This window comes from Macrobrachium rosenbergii, chromosome 4, assembly GCF_040412425.1.
Source record: "Macrobrachium rosenbergii isolate ZJJX-2024 chromosome 4, ASM4041242v1, whole genome shotgun sequence".
NCBI classification, from domain to species: Eukaryota; Metazoa; Arthropoda; class Malacostraca; order Decapoda; family Palaemonidae; genus Macrobrachium; species Macrobrachium rosenbergii.
The window spans coordinates 39823602-39848356 of record NC_089744.1 but is presented as its reverse complement, the minus strand read 5'-3'; the positions used below and the strand labels follow the sequence as shown (position 1 = coordinate 39848356).

Below are 24755 nucleotides of genomic sequence, written 5' to 3'. Positions count from 1 at the left end.
ATATTAAGGAAAGAAACATGGAGAACTTTATGCTTGGCAGATAACAATCTCACACAAAACGGCTGTTTCTTTGGGATTACTTGAAGCCAAAGGTAGCTGATTCCACCCTGTATGTCCCATGAAATTCTTGTTGTTCTAAATTAGCTGGTCACAAAATGTGCTAGATGTAAACACGAACTTCCCATGTTGCCACCTCATTCACTTTTTTCAAGGAGCTGTAGCTTGCTAAGCTGACTCCTTACTACACTTTCAGCATGCTTTCAAAATATATTTTAAGTTCTTTTCCTACAGCAGTTCCACTTTCAAACTGTTGATTGAACTCTACACACTGTTATAAATAGGCAAGCTGTCATGGCGTTATAGTATACTTTTCCCGATACACTGGCTACTTATTATCTATTTCCCGGTCAAGTACTCAACCAGCTGCATTTATGCACTGGGATTGCTTTCAACAACTTCTACTAGTACCTGGCGAAGACATTTTTCTCTTGACATTCTGGACAAGTTACTACCAATAAATGGATGAGGGATAAAAATCAAACAATTTCAATATTGTAAGTTCAAGTGGGTCTGGCAACAAGTGCAACTTTACAGGAGAACGCAGCACACCAAAGGAGGCAACCTTGAGATATAAAAAAAATAAAATAAATAAAACATTAATTGGTATAAGCTTTGTCTGAGCAACATCTCTCAACCTGTGGACAATCAAGGAACTGTAATCCTTAACAACATACCTGGTGTCTTTCCAACAAAGCCTCTGCTCCAGTTACGTCGGTCGCCAATTCGTCTGAGCTTACAAGGCCCATCATCGAAGTAATCCATGAGCTCAAGTCACGATAGTCGCTAAGGAAGCGTTGCAGGTCATACGAGTCCAAGAGCTTCTCTTTTCGTGCATTTGCCTGTTCAAAGATGAATAATTGTTAGAGTAAAGGAAAAGGCTAAAAATATCTTGTCCTATAAAATTATCTTTACAGCATGACTGAAGCTTTGCAAAATCTAATAATGCATTAAATTTTACACTCACTGGAAAAATAAATCAAGGAAAACGATAGTCACAGCAGATCATGAAATCAGTTAATGAAAAAATATAATTGTAATTTCAGACCTTTACTTTGAAATATCTTGGAAACCACTACCAGTATGAATCCAACCTAATGTGAATTTCACTCTATGAAATGAGAGAATAATTGACTAATTAAGTAATCACTGCAAAAATCTCACAATGTATACACATCAAATATTCATTCCTACAATTTCAATATCATACCCATACTAATTTTAGTGTAAGCAGCATAATTTCAACTGTAATTTAATAAGTCATTTTAACAACACTTTTGCACAATTAAATCATTCTTTTCATGATAACCAGTCCTTCTAACTTCCCTCAAACACACCTTTGCCTTACTGAGAGAAAAGTTACACATCACTCACTTTTACAAGGAAAAATTTACTATGATACCCCACTAAAAGAAATTATAAAATGGACAGTGTGTTCTGTTGTCTATCACAGCCCAGCAATCATTCCTGAGCTATGTACTTTACAAAATCAAACTTACAAGATGAAATAAGCTACCAGTCAAATCAAGTTATTAAGGTGATTACTAACTTACCTAAAATATTGCAGTTACAGATCTATAGGAGCTGTTGGATGATAGGAAATCTTAAATCACATATTATCAACACAGCCCACAGGAATACCCATACTGGATGGCATTTACGCACTTTTTCCAAAATAAAAAATGGCTTAAAAATCATCCCTGGTCTCACAAGCAAAAGTGAGGCCTCCTGTATGGTAATGCTATTGCCAATGCTCATTACTGGAGGCTAATTTACCCCAACTATCAGATGGTCAATACTACTTAACTAGACTCCTCATTATTATTTACTTTGATGATGATGATGATGATGATGATTATTAATTATTAATTATCATTATTAATTATTATTATTTTTATTAATTATTATTACCACTAGCAGAGTAAAAAGAATTATTGTAATTATTATAAACAAACTACCAGTGACATTTATCAATACCACCTGATCCAACATCATACCTAAATATTTCATGCAAAACACCAGCATAAATAACTGTCAGTACTGACATAAATATTTGAAATGAGAAACAGCCGTTTGCCAACATCACTTATCGTAACTACTGCATGTTCATTAAGAAATATGTTACTTTTATAAATTTGTTAAAAACTTTCTAATTCTCAATGGTGACTTTCATTGGCAAAAATAATACATTTTTAATCATCTTTCACACAATAGCAAAGGTCTTTAAGAAAGTATAACAAGCTCCAAAATGTTTTGGAATAGGAGAAAGCAACGTCCAAAATTAGTAAAATCACATCTTTACTAACAAAAATAGGTTTTTCCTATGCCAAAACTTGTTTCTTGATAGCCTATTCGCTCTTCATCCGCAAAGGAGTTTACAAAAGAAACTGACTGGTGACAAAATGGTTTAGTTCCTAATAACTAACTCCCAACAACTCAGATAAATTTTTCGTCCAAACTACAGTCACAGGTTATTAACCATTTTCTTTATTCTGGATACCCATAGGGTTTGGCAATAAAGAACAGGAAACAACACACCAACCAATATATGTGTTACTCTTCGTGGCTTGAAGGTGGCTACCTAATTATGTTGGGTCTGGCTGAGGGCTTATCTTCCCAGCAACATCTCAGCATGGCCACCACTCTCATGGCAGTAGTGTTTCAGGAATTTTTCATTTAAGGAAAAGTTAGGTTATCAACTTTTTTCTCTATTCCACATACCCATTAGGGTCTGGCAATAAAAAACAGGAAAATACACAAACCTATAAATGTATTATCCTTGTGGTTCTACAGTGACTTACCCAATTGTGTCGGGATCTGGCCACAGGATTATTACGCCTTCACTAGTTCAGGAATACTGCCTCTAATAACCACTTCGTAAACTCGGGAACATTTCCGAAGAAAGTGAACACTGTACTCATCTTTTGGATGTCATGTGACTTTTAATGAGGGCCACTAAAATCATTCTAAGCCCCTGTAGAGAGAGTGGTTTGTTTATGATAGGGTGTAGGAAAAATAGGACCATCTGGGATGTTTGCAATGGCATCTAGGTAAACTTTAAGTGCTTGAACCAGGCATAATATTCTACATGAAATACTGAGTTCTTTTTATCAGAAAAGGGGATTTTTTATTTAAAAAAGGTCCTCATTCTTGGCCGGGAATGATAGGCCAGGAGACAACAGTAAATGACTACTAGGTGTACGAGTGGTGAAGTAATGTCCATGTCTAAGAGGGCACAGTATGGTAATCCAAGCTACCAATGTCAAAGCAGTCAAGAAGACTGCCTTTTGGAGCATATGATTTGAAGAGTATTGGGCCAATGAATTGAAGGGATGACAGGAGTCTAAGAACCTTATTCAACAACCAGGTAATGGGAAACATTGCAGGAGCTGACATTCGCAGTGCAAAAGGCTGGATAATGAATTACCAAATTCTATAACAGAATCAATTCCAAAACCATAAAGCAAGGGTTTCGACAATGCTGCCTTATATGCCATAATTGTTGAAATAGCAAGGCGCTTGACCTCAAAAGATAAAATGTAAAACTGTTTCAACAGATTTCAACTGGGCTGTCAGTGTGGAGGTAATCAAACCACATTTTCCATACGGACTGGTATGTCAGATGAAGTCCGTAGTTTTTGCACTAGGTATCTAGCAATGTCAGGCAAATAATCTTCACAGCAGACTAGATTTAAAAATCCACATTTGAAGGTCATGGCTCAGAAAGGAGGATGCGCAGACAACTTACCCTCCTTCTGGGACAGAACAAGGAAGGGCAATGGAATCTATTCTCTTGCCCAATGTTGAAGAAATAAGGAACCCATGACTGTTTGGCTAATTCAGGGCCACTAGGCAAGCGGTTCCATTGAAAGCTTGTATTCAAAGCTTTCGAAATCTGGAACAAAGAAGGAAGGTATATCGTCCTCCCATCATTCCAGTTTTGTAGGAATGCATCTCTTGCCATTGCCTGAATGTCCAGGTTCAGAGACATATACAGAAAGTTGATGGTTCTCGCACATGGCAAACCGGTCCACTTCCGGATGTGGAAGCATGTTAGCAATTACTGACTTGAGAGGAGCTCAGCATGAGCCTAACATCTTGATATATGACACTGCTTTGAGGAATCACAGCGGCTACCAAAAATAAGTTTTTCCTATGCCAAAACCTGTTTTACAATTAAAGGCAAGCAGCATTTTTTTTTGCCAAGCTTCGTTAATTTACAGAAACAATACATTGCCAAAATATGTTTCATTTAGCAACTAATGGTAATAATGATGTAAGTAAATCATTGGCTGATGATTTTCAGAATGTAAACATCAGCTGCAATGTTCTTATTTTATAATATAAAAATTCTTGCAATATAATTGGATCTAATAAAAAAAAAAAGTTTTATTTAAACTACCCTTATTTTAAATACAACTGTACTATTTGACTTTTGCACATGGATACTGTCAGTGTAACAGCCTAACCGAGGCTAACTGTTCACACACACATTTTGGCAGCCCACCCAACTAGTCTTGCCACATCACACCCATAACCTAGCCGAGTTGTCCAAACCCTAAACAAACCTTAAGCGTAATGCTCTAACCTCTACGAAAAAAAAAAAAAATTTAGTTTTAAGAGCTTTCAGGTTTTTGAAATTTCAGATAAGGGGTTGTAAACCTACACACTATAAACACTTCCTGAATAGGCCCTGCTGAAATGGGGTTGTCTTATACGATCATGCTTCTTTTATGATCTAAAATAATGCTAACAATTGAATCTCGTCAACCACCACCATAAATTAATCAAACTCAGATCCTAAAAACAGAGACCCTGCCACTGTGCTGCAATACTCACTATGCTAACAACTAGCCAATACAGAATGAAACTTGTCACCCATTAAGCCAGAAAGTAGTGCTTGAAGTCCCATACGTACACATCAATAGTTTAGCAATGAACGTCCTCCTCACCTTGGCAGTAAGTTGTGTCCACAATTCATTGATCTCTCGCTGCTTTCCATATATAGTATCTGCAGCCTCAGGGTGAGTCTGCATCAGACGGTTAGCAGTTTCATCAAGTTGTCTAATCTTATCACCTAGGGCAGCAAGATCTCTCTCCAAGCCTGAAAATTTATACCAGACTCATAAATGTACTGTATGAGCTACTGCAAAATTCTTGATATGCATTAAAGTATAAATAAATTCTATAAAAACTATACTATAAAGAATTACATTTCATAACCAATAAACTACATAAGCACATACATTCATATTTATATGAAACAACTTTCTTACAAACCTTCATGTTTGCGCTGAAGAGCCTGAACTGATCTCAGGTCTTTGCCACAATCATCATTGTTGAGTGCTTCATCCTTTTCTTGGATCCAGTCCTTGGTTTCATCAACATCACGGTGGAAGCGCTGTACCTCATGAGCTGATCCCAACTGAAACTGACGCTCCTAAACAAAGTAAACACAAGTGAAAATTTCACTCAATATAGATTAAGTTCTTTTAAGTTCTGTCAATGTAAAACTGACAAAAGCTTCAAGAACTGGAACTGCCAAAATCTTTACCTGGGCCATCTGTTGCAGTGAGTTCCATTTTGTGTTGAGGTCTTCAATCTGAGTTTGAATCTTCAGAGCAGCTTCTGTCTGTCCTAAACTCATGAGCTGCATGGCAATCTCATTCATTTCAGCAAGGCGCACCTCATTGGCTTGCAAGTCTGTTTTGAAATCGTCAAACTTCTTTTGTAGAACCTCAACCTAAACAGAGAAAACAATAAAAATACTTCAATCACTCTGGCCTCCTCTTTCAATCTATCACATCAAACATAAAAATAATCAAACTCTCACTTTATTTTATTAATTCTTTTACCTGTTCCAAATCTTCTCCAACATCTTCAATCTGGGCATGCTGCTCCTTATCCTTAATCCACTGCGCTAATTCTGCAGCCTCTCTTACCAAAACATAGGCCTGAACAGTTTCACTAAGTTTCTTTTGGCGCTCCCGTGCAGAAGCCATCAAGTTTTCATACTGACCCTGGAATGCATTTTAAAGCATTTTGAATACAATTCCTATACATTTTTGAACTGATATCCATTCTTCTTTCACTACCAACAAAGCACACTTCTGTTATGATAAAAACTATTTACCTTGCTGGACTAGCATCAAATACAGTTCAGTAGAGTAGTATTTAATATCAGCACTGTTGAGTGAAATATCAGATTATTAAAGCTTAACACATATAAAAGGTTTCACATACTAATGAATAAACTTGACTCACTCTTATTTGGTTCTGGCGTGCAGCAATAGAATTTCCATCAGCCAGGTTCTGTTGAGAGGCAGTTAAGCCAGAGTCAATCTTCTTTACGTAGGCAGCAGGAACAAATCCCTGCCGATCATTTACTTCTACTTTCCACCAATCCTTATTTGTAGCATTCAGGAGTGTTAGCACATCATTCTTCTTCATGGACACTTCACGAGGCGACTTCTCAGTATAATCGTAGAGGGCCACTACACATTCTTTGCCTGTAATATCCATAACAGGTACTTCCTGCTGACGACATCCAGCAGCCTGTTCCTCCAAGCTGGCTATGGTGGAACTGAAAGCTTCCAAGTCACTCATGAGGGCCTCATGTTTCTTCAAAAGGGCTTCAGCTGAATCTTCATCTTTACCAAAGTCTCCACCAGCTGCAATAGGTTCCTTCTCCTTCATCCAGGATTCAGCTTCATTTGCATCTGCAAAGTATTGGTGGGCTTGCATGGAATCATCAAGGTCTTGACGACGCTGATTGGCACGCTCTTTGAGTTGTGCCCAATGCTGGCTTAGGGTGTTAACTCGTTGCTTTATCTCTTCACCAGCAAAATGACCATCACTGATCATTTCCTCTCCAGATGTGGTGACAGCAATAATTCTGTGCTCATGATTGTTGATTTCAGCCAAGACAGCTTGGTGCTTCTTGATAAGATTTTGTACCCCAATAAGGTCTCTTCCCCGATTTGTGGAAGCTGCAATGGGTTCCTTTTCCCGTATCCAAGCCTCTTCATCATCAATATCACGGAACAACTGCTGAACCAACAGAGAATCCTTAAGACGTTCCTTGCGAAGTGTCATTGGCTTCTGAAGTGCATTGTACCGTTCCTGAAGTGCCAACTGCTTAGCTTTGATGTTGTCTGCATCAAAATGTCCACGATCTACAAACTGATCAGCAGCAATCCGCACACCATCAATTCTATCCTGATGTGATCCAACATCAGCTTCTAAAAGGGCATGCTTTTTAAGCAGATTTTGTACACCAGTAAGGTCTTTACCATAATCCTCACTCATCAATTGACCTTCAATCTCAGAAAGCCAAAGTTCAATATCCTCAACACCACGATTGAACTGCTGCTGCTGAGAAGCTTCTTCCAACTTTGAGCCCTTTCTACGTGTAGCTTCCTCAAGTGATGTCCAAAGCTGCAAAATTTCCTCCATACGGCTACCAATGCGTTCACTGGCATAATGATCAGAGTCCAACAGCTCTTTACCAGTAGATGTTATTTCCTCAATACGTGACTTGTTTGCACTCAACTCCTGATCAAAGTTTTGATGTTTCTGGACTTTCCCATTCAAATTGGTAGGATCTAAATAGCTATCGTCAGTAGCAAATTTAAGTTTCTCATTGATCCAACCTTTAGTTTCATCACAATCTCTTTCAAACTGCTGGAATCTATATGAATCTTCTAGCATCGTGCGACGGCGAGCTGACATATCAAGCAATGCTGCCCTACGTTCCAAAAGAAGTTCACGTCTCTGGGATACATCATCTGCAGCATAATGCTGACCTTCAATGAGCTTGGTAGCAAATTCATCAAGGGCCTTGATTTTCTCTTCTTGGGCAGCTAGAGATTTCTCAAAATCTTCATGCTTTTTAATAAGGGCCTCAACTGAGTCAATGGAGTCCCCTAAATCTTCATTTTCCAAGAAAGCCTCCTGCTTTGCCATCCATGTATCGGCTTGCTCAGTGTCACGGTAAAAGAGCTGTAAGTCCATACACTGTTCATACAAGATACGGCGTTCTTCCCACAGAGCCAGCAAAGCAGCTTTCTCCTGAGATAAGGTGCTCAACTTCTCTACTACTTCAGCCTTGGCATGATGGTTCTTCTCTACTAACATTTCACCAGCTTCATGCGTACTCTTAAAGCTGTCCTCCCGAGCATCAATTTCACCCTTGTGTTCCTGATGGCGTTCTAGTAATGCTTCTGCTCCTGCAACATCCTTAGCTAATTCATCAGCTGTAATTATTGCTCTCATATCATTAATCCAAGATATCAGGTCACGGAAATCTGACAGGAAGCGATGAAGGTAATGTGAATCATCCAAACGGCGGCGGCGTTCCTGTGCCTTTGCTGTCAAGGTTGACCATGAGTGCTCAATTTCAGCTAACTTGACCTTTATCTGTTCAGCATGGTCTGAATGAATACCACACAAACGAGTTGCTTCTTCACCTAATGTAGAAACTTTATCTTCTAAGGCAGCAAGGTCACGTTCCAAACCCTCGTGCTTGCGCTGAAGGGTCTGAACAGAAGCCAAATCTCTTCCATAGTCATCAGAAGACAAAACAACATCTTTCTCAGCAATCCATGCGATGGTTTCATCTGCATCTCTGTTGAAACGCTGAATTTCATGTGCCCCAAAGAGTTTCTCCTGCCTGGTGCGTGCAAGCAGACGCAAACGCTGCCAAGCTTCATTCAAGTCCTTCTTGCGCTTGTTGATCACCTCAACTTCAGGGTGGCCATCAGTAACTAATTTTTCAGCCAGAGCATTGACCTCAGTGACCCTATACTCCTGAGCAGCCATATCCTTCTGGAATTCATCAAACTTGCGCTGAAGAACTTCAACATGTTCCAAGTCAATGCCAAATTCTTCAGAAGTAACAAATGTCTCCTTATCATTAATCCAGTACATGACTTCATCACACTGGCGCTGGAATTGCACCAACACCAAAGCCTGCTGTAGTCTCATTCCTTTGTCTGCCAAGCGACTCAACAATAGCTCCCATAAACGATGAAGCTCATCTGAAGAAAATAGTGTATTGTAATGCTAAAACCAGTCACTCCAGTATCACAACAATGATTAACACGACTCATTTACTCTTAACAAGGCAAATTAGATTTAATATCTATTATAAGGAGGAAAAGTATAATCTGTTAATCAAGAACACTGAAAATCTACAGTAACAAATTGTAACGGTTAATTGCTAATGATTTTTAATAGTTTCACACCTAAATTCAAAATAACTATGACTTACGAGTTTTCAAAATTTTACAAAAATTATATTAACCATTCAAAACAATAAATTACATCATCCTCAAAAGATACATATAAAATAGATTATATGTCATTATCAGCAGACCTTTTAATTACAACCATGGTAATATCAGTCATGATAAGTGGAGCTTACCCAGCTTCTGCCTAATAACATCTGAAGCAAAATGCTGCTGGTTGATCATTTCAGAACCTGTGTTGTCCAACACCACAATGGCATTGGAATGAGCTGCCACTTCAGCCTCAAAGGCTTGATGTTTCTGAATTTTTGCCTGGAGATTGGTAGGATCTTTGTAGCTCTCATCAGATGCAGCTTGCAACTTCTCATGAATCCAAGATTCCAACTCATCAGCATCGCGTTTGAAGTACTGTAATAACATTTATATGTCAAACTGATGTAAAGCCAACTAATCCCTTCCATACATAGTGTTCCTGGTTTACAACCTATTTCAATACGGATAAATGAAAATGTTACAACTCAATTTTGCAAAATGAATATGAACTACACTGCAACAAAAAAAACTAATACAGTACAGTATATATAACAACTAGGAACATATAACAGTCCTGTATGCAACAAAATTTAACTTTTATAGCATAAAATGTTCCAATACAACTCCCAACGCACAGTTGGACACATAACCCAGTCATATCATTTCACTAAATAAGTTTAATAAGACCACCAAATCACATTTCTAGAAGCTCACAAGGTTACCCTGAAATTTTTTCTTACATAAGCACTGAAAATTGGAGGTGGGAAGTTGAAGTTAGACAGCCAGATATGAAGAGACCAAATATTCAAGATAAAAGTAAAACATAAAAAGTAATGCAACTCTAGCAACAATGATCCTCTCAAGAACCTATCAACATTCCAAAAAGTGACAAGTAGGCAGTGTCCATGTGTTAAAGACCACTGGTAAGTACCCCTACATCAAGGACTATCTGTATATATACAAAAAGCAAGTTATAACAATAGTTAATCTCCTTTCATTATTAACTGATAAATTTTTTTTCAAATTAATGATTAATAAGATATTTCTCTACAAATATTCAATACATTTCTCTACAAATATTCTATCCTTCCAGATAAAATACTGTTTACTATACGTATGTGAAAAAAGGTTATGAACAAAGCTACTAACAAAATTAGTATTTTGTTAAAACTAGAAATAGTTTTAACTTCATATTTTTTATAAACTCACCTGGAACTTTCGCGAGTCTTCAAGCTTGTCCCTCTTCAGACGAGCATCTGAGCGAAACTGGGAGTACCTTGAGAGAACCTGGTCTCGCCGATCCTGGATGTCTTCAGCGGTCTCCAGGATCCGCACTTCTTTTACAACAACATTCCCCTCCATGTTGATGTACTTCTGTTTTTGTAAGTACTCTCAAATTTGATATCCTTTCTGCAGAACTCTTAATAATTCTACTGATCCCAACTTGCTTTTGTAAAGATTGTGTGCTATTGTGCTTATGACGGCTATTGGCACAATCGCAAAACTTTACACTCTATGAAAAATAAGAATTCCACAACCTGCAAAATAAAATCTAATATTAAAGCAGTTTTTCACAAAGATAAAATATTCACATAAAATAAGCATCACAATCATTGCCAAAATGTTTTTCACTCACTCAATTTTATGGGCAGTAATAAACCAACAAAATTACAAGCAGTGCCATATATCTAACAACAGATTTAAGATAAAAATATTCTACCTGATTTCCTTACAACACTATGCAGTATCATGTACATAATAAACTAAACCTGCCATTCACAACTAGGTTTACAGTTCCCTCAGGGGTCTATCTGATGTGACACAAAAATCATTCTGACAACAATGGAACTCCCACAACTTTTGTAGAGTAGCATGGTATTTGGGAGGGGTGGGAGTAGTGGAAGGAGATTTATAGCTCTGGACTCATTAACCTTTGTCAAGAACAAAAAAACAAGTGACATAGTACCTGACGAGATACATTCTAGACCCTAGCTGGTTATGGGAGGTCAAACCCTTAATTAAAGACAGTCAGGAGTGCTCTGAAGTTTAAAATCTCAAATGTGGTACTTTGCATGTTACTAGCTGAGTGATTACAAGAGGCTCATTCATCCCTATTACTTTGTTTACAGGACTCATCTATAGGTACCATCAACTGTTATTTGAAGCGTAAATTTTTCAGCTTCATGATATGAAGGGGGGGGAAAACAATAAGAGAAAGAAACTGCTGACATGCTGTTTACACATAGGTCTTAATGCATTAAAGCACTCTGCTTCAGCTGGTACAGCATACTGATAATTGTAGTTTTTAGTTCACTTATCTTAAAAATACTGCATAGTACTTTGTTATGCTTTTCCAGGTTCACTGATTTTAATATTTAATAAGTTTCCTTGCAGTTGATATACATATACAACAAACCAAACACTTTAGATTAACACTAAACCTTATACAGTATCTCTAGATCCCCCATAAAGGCACCCCAGCCTGTAAACTGTAACTCATCTGAGATAGACATTTACAATCTAGCAGTGACCTTTACCAGCTGATAAGAATGCTTAAGATTGACAAGACGAAGTAAATGATCCTTGGCCCTCAGCATCCCTTCTTAAGTTGGCAAGGACTAGCCAGTCTTCCAAACAGAGCAGTTCCCAGATCCCAAGATGAAATGGGCCTCATCATGAGCTAATACTCTCAAATATGCTTCAGAGATGTGCCTGACAAACTTCTCCAAAAAGAAACCAAATACAGAATAAAGATACCTGAAATACTGAAGATTTATTTGAACATGGAAATAGGCGTCCTTCATGTGCACAGAATTCATCTAATCATTACACTAAACAGCTGTCAGAACTATGCTGGATGACTCCATGGAAAAAGCCAGTCAAAAACTGTAACATCTGGTTTCCAACTCATGGACATTTTCAGGACAAGAATCAGGCAAAGTAGAAGACTGGGGAGGTTTCCAAAACTAACTCAATGACCACCTTCTATAACAGATTTGACTTCTTGTGCCCTCAGAATCCCTTCTAAAGATGAAGGTAAAAAGGACTAGGCCATTGGTTCCTGACAGAGCAGTTTTCAAAAATCCTGATTGCACAAATCCTCCCTAACTATTTAAAAATTGAAGAACTGAGCAGGTGCTCGTGCAGCAGACTGAAAATACATGTAAAAGCATAGTCACCCTTCTGAAAGAAAGAACCTTTGAAATTAGAGACAAGAATAAAGCATTAATAAATAGTGTAATGTTATTTGACATGGTCAGTAATCACCCTCTTGAGGCAACAAGAACTCTAATCTATTAAACTAAATCATTATGTCACAAAAATCTTTGCTGGATAATGAATGGAAATAGTACTATGTGAAAGTTCTTCCTTTCATTGGGTGGAAACAAGTGGTTTCCTCCATCTTGGACATTTTCAGAACAGGTATCAAGAACAGCTCAGGCAAAGTAGAACAAGAGGAGGTTTCCTCCAAAGCAAACCTGAACTCAATGACCTTTAACCTTTTTGTTGCTATAACAGAGACAACTTCTTGTGCAACAAAGAACCATCTCTAAACCCTCAAAGATGAGGGTAAAGAGGGAAGGCCATTTGATGCCAAGAGCTGTCTAGGATGTTTTCAAAATTCTCTTTCCACCTCAAACTCATCTCCCTAACTATTTAAAACAGGAAGAACAGCAGGTGCCAACTTCTCAAGTAAAGCAACTGAGGTGAAGAGGGAGGGTGTACTGTACATAGTCACTGACTTGCTGTGTAACACCTGGAACCAGTCAAGAAGTTAATGACAATGGGCAGCAGGAAGGGGGCAATAAAGCTGGGAGGGAAGTCAGTTATTCCACAAGATGTCAGTAATCACCAGCCATCTCCTAACACTGCCAGACAATGACAGTTCACATTACAAAAATACTTCCAGTATAGCATTTAAGGTAACACAAAATCTTTAAGCTTGCATAATGAATGAGCAATAGTACTAAGTGAAAGTTCTTCCTTTCATTGGGTCTAAACAAGTGAGGAAGTCTCCATCTTGAACTGAAGGTGGCTTCAGAACAGGTATAACATGAGACAGCTCTACACAACCAGAACAAGAGAAATTTCCTCAAAGCACACCTGAACCAAGGTAGAAAGCTTTAACTTTTTGTTGCTTTACCAGGAGACAACTGGCTAGAATGCAACAAAGACTGAGTCTCCACCATCTCTAAACCCTCAACCACATGAGGGTACAGAGAAGCACATTTGTCCAAGAGCTGTCTAGAAACTGAAGATGACTCTTCCACCTCAAACTCATCCTACGCAAGTGCCAACACAGGAGCCAGGACAACAGAAACCAACTTCTCAAGTAAAACAACAGGTGAGGTGAAGAGGAAGGGTGGTAGGGAGGACACACTCTTGCTGTGTAACACCTAAGGTGCCAAGAGGCAGTCAAGAGAGTAATGACATAGGGGCAGCAAGTAGGGGGGCGCGAACAGCTGGGAGGGAAGTCAGTGAGGCCCAACATGACTGACTCACCAGCCATCTCATAACACTGCCAGACGATGACAGTTCACATTACAAAAATACTTCCAGTATAGCATTTAGTTTACTTTCTAGGGAGGAACCTTCTGAAGAGGCAGCAGGAGCAGCAAAAGAAACATTCAAGATGGCAGAAGAGGAAGGGCCATAACTTCAATAGACTAAGACGAAACAGAGGGAAGATGAAGTTTATAAGGAGAAAGGAAGTAAGCAGGATGGAAACTAAGGAGGCAATTCCTTCGTTATTGGAAGAAAAGAGAAAGCAGCAGATTAGAGTACAGCATAAGCCAGTTGAGACTGCTAGGTAGAAAAAGTAAGAATAGGTTCAAAAATAGATTGGGACACATTAACCTGGATAACAGAACTCTTAATAAACGAAACAGTAACCTTGTTGGTATGGTAATCTCCTACTACATAACTAGGTTCTAGCTCTAAACCTATATTGTTACCATTTAAACTTAACAATAGGAAAGGTGATAACTGATGCATCAACTTACATTTACCAAACTGGCCTTAATGCCTGAGAAATATGACCAGTCATCTGCAACGGAGAGAAAGGTGTCAGAGGGCACAGAAAAACCTCACTCCACGACACAACCCAGTTCCCTGGCAATAGAGGCTTCCTACTGGCTCAGGGCAGTCCTGAGCTCAGACTACTGACAGGTGAGGCCATCAACACCTTTTCTCTCTGAGGAAAACGCGAAGGGTGGGAACCAGTTTCTTTACCAAACTCAGATTCAGTCAAACTCTTAACTGAATCCAAAATCAGAATAAAATCCTGTTCTTACTCATCCAGCCCCTTTTTCTGAATTGAAGGGGAGCAGAAGATGGAGCTACAGTAGGGGTAACAGGAAGCTGAACTGGCAGAGAAGGGAGAGAAAGAAGTGGGTTGGGGTAGAAAGAAGGAATATTTTAATTTTAAGAGGCGCAAGGGAAGTATCTGGCCTATGCCCTACTCATATCAGTTGCCTTCCCAGCATATCCACTTAAATTCCAATAAGAAGTATTTCTTCATCACTATGTTGTAACACTCCCTACATTCCTCACACCTGAAGTTAAGGTCACATTCTTGACCCCTACAACTGATACAAGAGTGCCAATCTATTTTGCCTGAATATATCCTGTTTACACAAAAGTCCCAGTGGCAGACCCTAACATTCTTATTTGTGTTGACTCCAGTTGGGAACATCGCATCCAACAAAAACTAAAGGTAACAATATGGTGAAACAGAGTAACAGCCAAAACCCTGAATGCCAAGCAGCACCATTCATTATAGCAGCAAGAAGTCAAACAATAACTAAAACACTGAAGACCCCCCTGATGGAGGACGGGTGAAACAGATCGGACATCCAGGTCAACCAAGCGGTTTCCTTTTTTGAATGCCAACCACACCAAAGGTTTATGGAGGCAGCTCTTCATTACAACACAATGGTGAATGACATTGTGTGTGATCTTTCCTCTCACTCTATTCGTGTACAGGCAGTCCCCGATTAACAGCAGGCTCGGTTAATGGCAATCCGGTTTTATGGCGCTTGTCTAGCGATGAAAATCGGCAATTTTCGGCGCCGAAAATCGCCAATTCCGCTTATCAGCACCGATAATTTGGTATTGGCACCAATACATACCTAACAGAGGCGCCGATAACCGAAAATCGGCACTTTTCGGTGCCGATAAGCCCGAAAATCGCCGAAGAAGCGCTGGAAATTGTCGATTTTCAGTTAATGGCGATTTTCGGTTAACATCACACCCCCAGAACTGAACCCCCGCCGATAACCGAGGACTGCCTGTACTTGGCTATGAATTGGTCATAATGAGCTACAACCTGATCTGTCACATCTAGAGACCCTAATGAACATATCTGTTCCACAGACTGAGAAGTCACTGCAACGGATGACAGGCTTATCTGCTTTTTATTCTCGCTGGATTCCTCATTTCTCTGAAAGGATTCACCCTCTCATCAATACCATTCTTCCACTCTCTCCAGAGGCAGTTGGTGCTATCAATGATTTGAAGGATGCCATATCCTTGTCTGTTACAAGCTGCTGTGGACGAAAATTTGCTCTTTACTGTTGAAACCAATGCATCTGACTTTGCTATTGGAGCTACTTTAAACCAGGATGGATGTCCAGTGGCCTTTTCTCGAGATCCCTCACTACTGCTAAACAAAGATATTACAGTGTTGAAAAGGAGGCTTATGCAATCATCAAATCAGTAAGGAAATGGCACCATTATCTTACTTGAAAGCACTTCACACTGGTAACAGATCAATAATATGTTTCTTTCATGTTTGATGGCAAGCATAAAGGAAAAATAAAAAATAAAAAGAAAAGATTCTGCGATGGAAAGTAGAACTTATGCCCTATTCACTTGATGTCAAGCATAGTCCTGGTAAGTTAGACGCTGCAGCTGATGCTTTATCACAAAATTTGTGCTCACCTATTAATAATATCCAGTGGTAGTTAATCTCTGCTCTGCCATCCAGGAATTACTGGGCTTATGCATTTCATCAGAACTTGGAATTTTCCCTATTCTTCAGAGGAAGTAAAAAGGATATCATTTTGTCAGACCTGTAGCAAGTGCAAACCTAGCTTTTATCGCACCCCAACTGCACAACTAATATGAGCCATGAAACCATTTGATTGTTTAAATGTTGATTTCAAGGGTTTACTATCCCCATCGCATGCTGGCAATCGCTCCATATTAATAAATGTTGACAAATATAGAGTTCCTTTCACCTTTCTTTGCAAGGCCATGACTGCCACAAAAATTATTTCTTGTCTCACTAAGCTATTCTCAATTTTTGTTCTGCCAAACTAAATGCACTCTGATAGAAGAGCATCTTTTATGTCCTCTGAACTGAAATCGTTCCCCCTTAAACATGGCATTGCAACAAGTCGTTCTATGCCCTATCATCCAACTGGAAATGCCCAATGTGAGCGTTTTGTTTGGGTCGTATGGATGTCTGTGATGTTTGCCTTGAAATTTCATGATTTACTGCACCAGCTTGGGAAATGGATTCTGCTACTAGTGAGACACCTCGTAAGAGAATGTTCATCTTTCAGTGAAAGATTTCTTCAGGAATAAGTCTTCCCACATGGCCGTGTGAATCGGGAACTGTTCTTTTGAGAAGACGTGCACAGAAAGAAATATCCTCTTCTTGAGGAAGTTCAATTGCTAGAAGCTAACCCTTCATACATGCTTATCAGATTTAAAGATGGACGTGAAGATACTGTTGCTATCAGTGATTTAGAACAATATCCTCGTGATGCGCCCTCATCACCAGAGACTGGCAAGACACAGCTTGCTGAAAACACTGATGTCAATTTACCTGAGGTTGAAACTGTCAGTAAGGAGATGCTTCTAAAATGCAGGAAATAGAACAATCTATCAATGATAATATTCCAACTGCAAATAATGGTGACAACCTGTCAGTTGCCTCTAGGTATTCACAACACATACTTCGTCCAGTAGATCGTCTGACATATTTTTGTAAGAGTTATATAATTTTTTTGTAAGTTTGTTTTTTAGGGTAGGCTATACTGTAACAGTGTTAATAAAGTCAGGGTGAATGTGGTAAATTGGTATTTACCTTAATAGCCTATCTGAATATTTAGCTACGTTGTGTTTGTCATTAGCAAATGGTTGTTTTCTTTTCTGTTGTTTGTGCTGTATTTGTTTACTTTTGATGTTCCCAGTGTACCCTATCTGTTGACTTCTGCAATTCTTTGTGTTGGGATCTTAGCTGAATAAAGCCCTGAATATGCATTGAGGTTAAGATGCAAGCTATCTTTACTAGTAGGTAAAACTAATCCAAAATAATATGTGGAAGTACATAAAAGCCCGTGATAAGAGCTGTGGAAAATATAGAAACTTTATCACTTTACCCAAAATTAATCTCTCACCCAATTAAATTTCAATGATCAACCTCTAAAAAGCTTAACTCACCAAGTGTGTCAAACTCTTCATTGGTACACCGTAATATTAGTTCTTAGATGCTTACGATATATAATACTTTAAAAGATACAGTAGTGCACAGTATTACCCATTCCCTATCACTTGCATCTGTGACGGACATGGATGTTATACCACATTATTTACATCCTCTTCATCTTTCAAAATTTAGCTGTTAAAAGAGTACGACAAAAAAGTCCCACTTCACATCTGGTCATAATCTAAAACTATAAACCTCTGTCAGTGCTATTCTGTAACTAAAACAATAACCTTGCTTACTGAGCAACTCAACTGACTATCCCATGAAATTTCATTTACTTGTGGTTTTTGGGACCTGGCCTCCTCCACTATTGTATCATCCCTTTCTAAGTACTGGTAATCACACTGATAAGATAAGAAACATAAAACTATCAATGAATTTCCACTACTCAAACAATACTCTGTATTCAACTGAAAAGTTTACAATACACAATAACCTAATGAGAAAAATAATACTATGGGTATCAAGGTTCCTTTGCATAGCAGATCATAAATGTGAGCAAACCAACATAGCATAAAACTACTCCAATGTGATAAAAGTTAAACCAAAATCAAACAACAAGCTCTAGTGAAAAATTTTACAACACAAGTTTTTGTAAATTTGTATCAAGGTAAATTTACTGACGGTTTCAAAACACTAAAATGCTGTATAAGACCATGGTACTGTATAAAGTAAAAGTTATTTATGTACTTATGGAATTTTCAAGTATTAACTATAATAAATTAAAAAAATTAAAATTAAAATTAAAAAAAGTACCAGCACATATGCTGACAAATCAAAGTACTCCTTTGGTAAATTAACTCCGCTTTAAAATATAGTACAGTACAGTATTATACTGTACCGTAATAAAGTACAGTACTGTATTCTCAATCAGTCCCACATAGTACCTGCTGAATCTGGCAAATAATGTACTGAATACTGTATCTAAAATCTTAAGTCAGTGCAGATATACTAAATGTGAGGAGTCACATTCTCCACAGTGTTTCATACCCAAACATCTGAGTCATAAATAAGAGGACACCACACAATACTCCATTATAAAACCTACCAGGATAATCAAGTATCTGATCTTTATATTCAAACATCCACTATCACAAGCTACCATCTGATTGTGCTTGCTAAAAAAAAAATATACCCAACTTTACAATAATGCACTTGCCTTCTAGTATTATCTCACTTCACAAGAATTTTCATGAAAATGATAACCGCATTCAATACTGATAATTAAAATGATAAGAAAAATAATACTGTGCCTTAGTCACACGGTCTCCTCAACTGCTTATTCAATTTTGAAACCAGAGACATAAAGAATATTAAACTTCCTAAAGTAGCAATAAGAACAAGCAGATACCAAAAAATATATGCCAGAGTAGGTCTACTGAACACTCCTTTCCCAAGTACTACATGAGGGGAGAAATAAAAGATGCCTTGGGCATATGTGAAAAACTGGCATGCTAAAAAAATTTTGTAAAATCACTTTAAAAATAAAGAATATTTAAATCAACTTTAAGCTGAACAAGTTGTAGAAATTAACAACTGTATTACAAATTAACCTGGTTTCAGTTAGGCTACATACTACAGTTAGGACCTCAGCTACAATGCAAAAGTAATCTATAAGTAATCTAAAATAGCATTCGAGTCTCTCCATCCTTACAAAATAAAGACAAAGTACCTATACTGTATACAGCACAATAAAGGAATCTATGAAAAACCTACCCAATCTGATGTGTAAATTCAATGAAGGGTGCAACCAGCATGCTGCTGTAATAACTGAGTTTAACCTCCTATAAACCCAAAACACACTGAGTTTTTAACAAATAATTACAGTAAAATATCAAAATAGTGTACTATTTGAGTTACTGTACTTTTAAAAGGAAAGGGAAGTCCCATAATGCACTTCCTACACTGTTTCTAGGGCTGAAATACTGGAGGATGATGGCACCCAGTGGTGTTGTCCAAGATGAAACCTGACACTAACTGAAACAGGGGGGTGGGGCATGACATGCAGGCAGCATACACTAGGGGATAGGAGGGAGGAGAGTAGACCCTGAGCAGGATGTAGTCAGTCAGGAATGTTAGTGGGTGTGGAGTAATCAAGTTTATCAAATGATTTATCATGGGTGAAATTATCATTACTTATCCCTGAATAACACTTATATTACAGTCATGTGTTGGTACACCCTACACGTACAATGATGGAATTTACTGGACTATAAAGGCTATAAAGATTTAAAAAGTTAGAACTGTAAACTTGTCTACAGTAAACCTTTATTATGAACTTTACGTGACTATGAATAAAGATTTAACAAGTTGGAACAGTTAACTTAGCTTACACATATATAAAACTTTGATGGAGCACAAGACAAAAAAGCAATATATAAGAGGTCTTGAATTCATCTATGCCATGCAAAATGCAATACATACTGTACAAGTATAACATAACTGGAATTCCCCTCACCATTTTCACTGGACTCTGGCTTCCAGTTTACTTCTGAAAACTTTCTTAGTTTCACACAGTTATGAGTGAGTGAGTCTGTCTGTCTCTCTCTCTCTCATGAATCAGCCCCACCCCATTGCTCCATTCTCTCTCACTTTATTATAAATAGCCACTAACCACTCTCTCTCTCTCTCCCTCTCACAGCAAAATTTACAGTTACACATTAAACAAAATAAATTTCTTCAGATCACCATCCATCTCCCTCTCTACAGTTTGTAATTAAAATTGTGAAAAATTATACAGAATAAAATGTGCAATATTATAACACTGTTGAAAAAACATCTCTCCTCTGTCACAGCCTTCCTATGTATCATTACTGTACATATATTTTCCTTTCCTTCCTTCTCATTCCTCAAAATCAATATCTAGTACCTGGCTATAGATATGTACCAAATTGCAATCATTTTAACATCCTTCTCCTAACTTTGGTAATTAAACATCCTAATTCCACCCAACCCCCTCTACACCACAGAATATTTTGCACTGCATGTCTCTAGTCTTATTGGGGTACATCATAACCTAGCTTTCCACAACTTGACTACTATTGTAAAGTCATTTTCTCAAAGCCTTACTAAAAATAGTAACAATTTCATTATTTTCTTGATATTTAGCTACCTACTAACTTTGGATTTACAAAGAAACGCTGCTAACAAGTTAAATTCCTTTTAAAGAATTATTTCATTTACTAATCCAATAAGGAGCCTTTCAAAATTTAGACAAACAACACCTGACGGCATTACTCTTTATTTTAATGATTTTACTACTGACTTCTTTCTAGTTATCTTTTCAGATTCTTTGCTAATAAAGTTTTGGTGCACAGAGATACTTTTCTTTATAGGTTAACTCTAACAAGATAGCACTACCTTTAATAAAAATGAGCACATTAATTCATTCGCTTTTTATACAGTGCAAGCCATACATTTGCGCTTCATCTCTGATTTCTTATTTTAAAAATAATGCCAAAAACAATGTCTCAGGTGGTAAAATTTCAATTTCTGCTCACCGTACTCTAATAGTCTTTTCCAGAACGGCGAACCTGACAAATCATCTGACTCAATCCATTCTGATTGAAAACTCTCATTTTCAGTTGATACCAAAAACGCTAAACATCTATAAGAAAGCCTAATCAATTACAGATGGTGATTTTCTCCAAAGCAATGACAGAAACGGCCGTGGGAAAAAAGTGGGTGGAGACCAGTTCCACATTACCGGGAAGCAGTGGGATATGTCACGGTCTTGCTGGGTGAAAGTGTTATCAAATGCAACTGGCAACCAAACCATACGCCCTATTTATTCTTTTATCCCATTAATACTCCGGTAGACATGTACATAATGTCTGATATGAATCTCATAAATAAAATGCCCTTAAGGGAGAGATAAAATAAGCCTTTCCTGGAGAAACTTAATGCATCCGCAAAAATCAAGGTACCGTCGAAATTGGCTGCTATATTTGGCTCTTTGATCATTGCCAGTCGTAACTTAACTGGGACGGCCTAACATCGTTACACTATACACAGCGAATAAATACAAGAGCCAAATACAAGGCTCATCTATAACAATACGATATATAATGACAAAACATACATCATTAACGAACGTCAAGCACAACCTAAAATAAAAATCAATTTAAAAGCAAAACTTGCATGCCTTGACCCACCCCACCCAAAAACAAACACAAGATACCAATTAAGCTAACTATTGTTTTTTTATTTTAATCTATCCCCAGAATATGGAAAGTTTTAAAAAACGAAAAATAAGAACATGAAGCATCAAAATACAGTAAAGAGGCCCAATACGATGGGCTGATTATCAAACTAGAACACCCAGCGTCTACACTATACGGCAACTCGTTTTAATATATCGATGAGGTCATCATACTGAAGTCGGTTAACTTGACATCAAAAACATCCGGATATTCTTTAATAATTTCTGCACAACAGAGAATGAACTTCGAATAAAACGACATGCACGTGTCACTGTCATATACATATAACAAAAATCGTTAAAACAGAAGTAGGTTTAACATAAATACGAAGGAGGGGTGGGGCTGGGATTTGGCTGTTGTGTAGCCTATTACATTACATAGACAGCCCAAAAATGGTTTGATATTAAGTTTCTCTTAACATAATACTCTGCATGGGTTCATGCATTCATAGCAGTATTCTAATTGAGTACTGACATGTACTTACCGGTAAATTTGACGATTTTCGAGGTCGCTGACGGCTAAGCAGACCTGCTCTCACAATCGTCTGACGGCTGCTGAACTGCCCAAGTGGCTCGTCCTATACTTACGCTAATCCCCAGAAATGTTCTGATTTTTGTTTTTCTTTAATCTCTTAAGTCCACTTATTTTCTTTAATTTCGATGCTTGTACTTTATATTAACGATAAAAATCAACATAATAGATTAACTTCCTATTTTATCGGAAACAAAAAAGAGAAAAGCAAAATATTATCTAATATTAATGGGGGGAATGCGCAGTGAAGGGAAGAGCTTCCATTTTCTGTTATATTCTGGGGGTAACTTTTACGCGTATTTCTTAGCTCTTGCTTGGCAAATGATGCATCTATAAATAAAGTCAGCTTTGTGATATATGTTACATTAACAATAAATTCACGCGCTTATTAATCGCAGCGTAAAACTAGATGAGTTCTCTCTCTGAAATATACTTCGTGGTAAAACTATATTTTCAAGAACATTTACTGTAAATATTGATTACCACCGTCTCCACGATGATGCTTTCTTCCAACCTTTCTTCCAGCAAGTCTTGGCACTTGGTAAATTTTTATTTGTACTATCTAACAGTAGCCTATTTTAGTAGTTCTGATATAGCTACTATATTGCTGATGTCTCAGTCACTGGGACGGCCATCAGCTACTGAATATTCTTTCACCATTCCTCATTTTACTACCGAATATTAGCTACAAGTTTTTGTTTTAAACGAATGAGATCGTTTGATTGTTTAATATTAAACAATAAATACTTGATAATTTTAATCTACAGTTATTCATTTTAATGTATTCTGATTTCTTTGGATAATCGTCAAGCAGCAACTTCAGTCCAAAATCCACATATAACCATATATTTTTTTTTTTTCTGAAGGCTCAGTGCTGCAGAAGATATAAGCGTCTTATTGTTTAGTTTATTATTAGCTCCCTTCTTGACCGAAGACGGTCTGCAGGGCCATCTTTCGTTATTTTTACGTTCGCGTATCTGTAATGACGTTCACAGAAATGCATTGCATTTTAGGAAAGTTAGACAAAATGCACCATTGTCAGAATGCACCAGTAGCCTAGACCGAACGCACCACCAGCCTGATCTAATTGCACCAATCACTTAGTATGAATGCACCATTTTGTAAATAGTCTGAATGCACCACAATGCATAAAAATGCGCAAGTTGACTGGTTGATTCTGGTATCATCAAATTTTTGGCATTCTTACAAGAAACTGGTTAAATCTCAGTTTTTAGCTTGTAAAAAAAGTAGCTATTGAATAACTTAAAGAATAGAGAGTCTTATTTCTTTACTAAAGCTTTTATATCATTCATCCTTTTTATCATATTTGATATCAATATTTATTTTATTTTATTTTATATACCCCAGCTTAGTTCACTTTGATTCACTTTGTTTGGTTTTATGTACAACCCTCTACAGGGATAATTCCCTCTCTGGCGGGCCCGTTTTCAAAATAAGGTGCTTCTTATATTTTGTAATTGTCTTTCAGTGTTTCTCGTCAGTAACGTAGCTCCTGCAGAATAGGAGAGTCTTTAGTTCCTTTTTAAGTTTGCATTCTTCTTGTATGCTCTTCACTTCAGGCGGTGTTTGCTGTATAGGCTTGGTGGTGCGCAGTGTACAAATGCTCTCTCGTCTGACTTACAATTTGTTCTAGGTTCAAACAGTTTCACTTGCATGTCTGATTACAATATTCATTTCGGGTCTAAAGAAGCTTAAGCGGTTTCTCAGATATATTGGTTTATCATATTTTAGTGCTTTAAAAACTGTAAGTAGTATTTTATATTCTAGTCTAGCTTTTATTGGGACCCAGTGTAGCTCAATTAGTGCTAGGGTTATTCTGTCACGGGAACGTAGTCCTTTTATTTACCTGGCGGCTCTATTTTGTACTCCTTGCAATTTTCTTAGTAGGTAGTTAGAAAGACCATAGTATATAACGTTGCAGTAATCAAGCCTCGATAGTATTTGGTTGCAAATTACTGTTTTCAGAGTATCTTCGTTTAGATATTTTCTAATAAGTGCAATGTTTCTAATATGATAGTTACTGGTTTTTGTAATATGCAATATGTGGTTCTTCATCGACAATTTATTATCAGTAAATACTCCTAAGTTCCTCACTGCTGCTACAATATTTACTGTTGACGAACATAGTTATTCTTTTGAAGTTTTCGTATTTTCGTAGTGCACTGT

The 24755-nt window shown here is 37.6% G+C and overlaps 1 protein-coding gene across 13 annotated transcripts in view; it reads right to left on the bottom strand.

The window, feature by feature from the left end:
• alpha-Spec (alpha spectrin) overlaps positions 1-22652 on the bottom strand; it is a 56599-nt gene extending 33947 nt beyond the window's left edge. For 4 of the 13 annotated variants that reach the window (XM_067094536.1, XM_067094556.1, XM_067094564.1 and 1 more), the window contains exons 1-9: positions 22522-22652; positions 10548-10876; positions 9482-9713; positions 6322-9095; positions 5913-6077; positions 5612-5800; positions 5338-5497; positions 5010-5161; positions 735-899 (exon numbers count right to left, since the gene is read on the bottom strand). In XM_067094536.1, coding sequence (XP_066950637.1) covers positions 735-899; positions 5010-5161; positions 5338-5497; positions 5612-5800; positions 5913-6077; positions 6322-9095; positions 9482-9713; positions 10548-10700 — 3990 coding nt within the window. In that variant the 5' untranslated portion in view covers positions 10701-10876; positions 22522-22652. Of the gene's footprint in view, positions 1-734; positions 900-5009; positions 5162-5337; positions 5498-5611; positions 5801-5912; positions 6078-6321; positions 9096-9481; positions 9714-10547; positions 10877-19551; positions 19817-22521 lie in introns of those variants that run through there. The other 9 variants (XM_067094539.1, XM_067094571.1, XM_067094593.1 and 6 more) reach the window with 5 other exon arrangements.
• Between the last annotated feature and the right edge of the window lie 2103 nt (positions 22653-24755).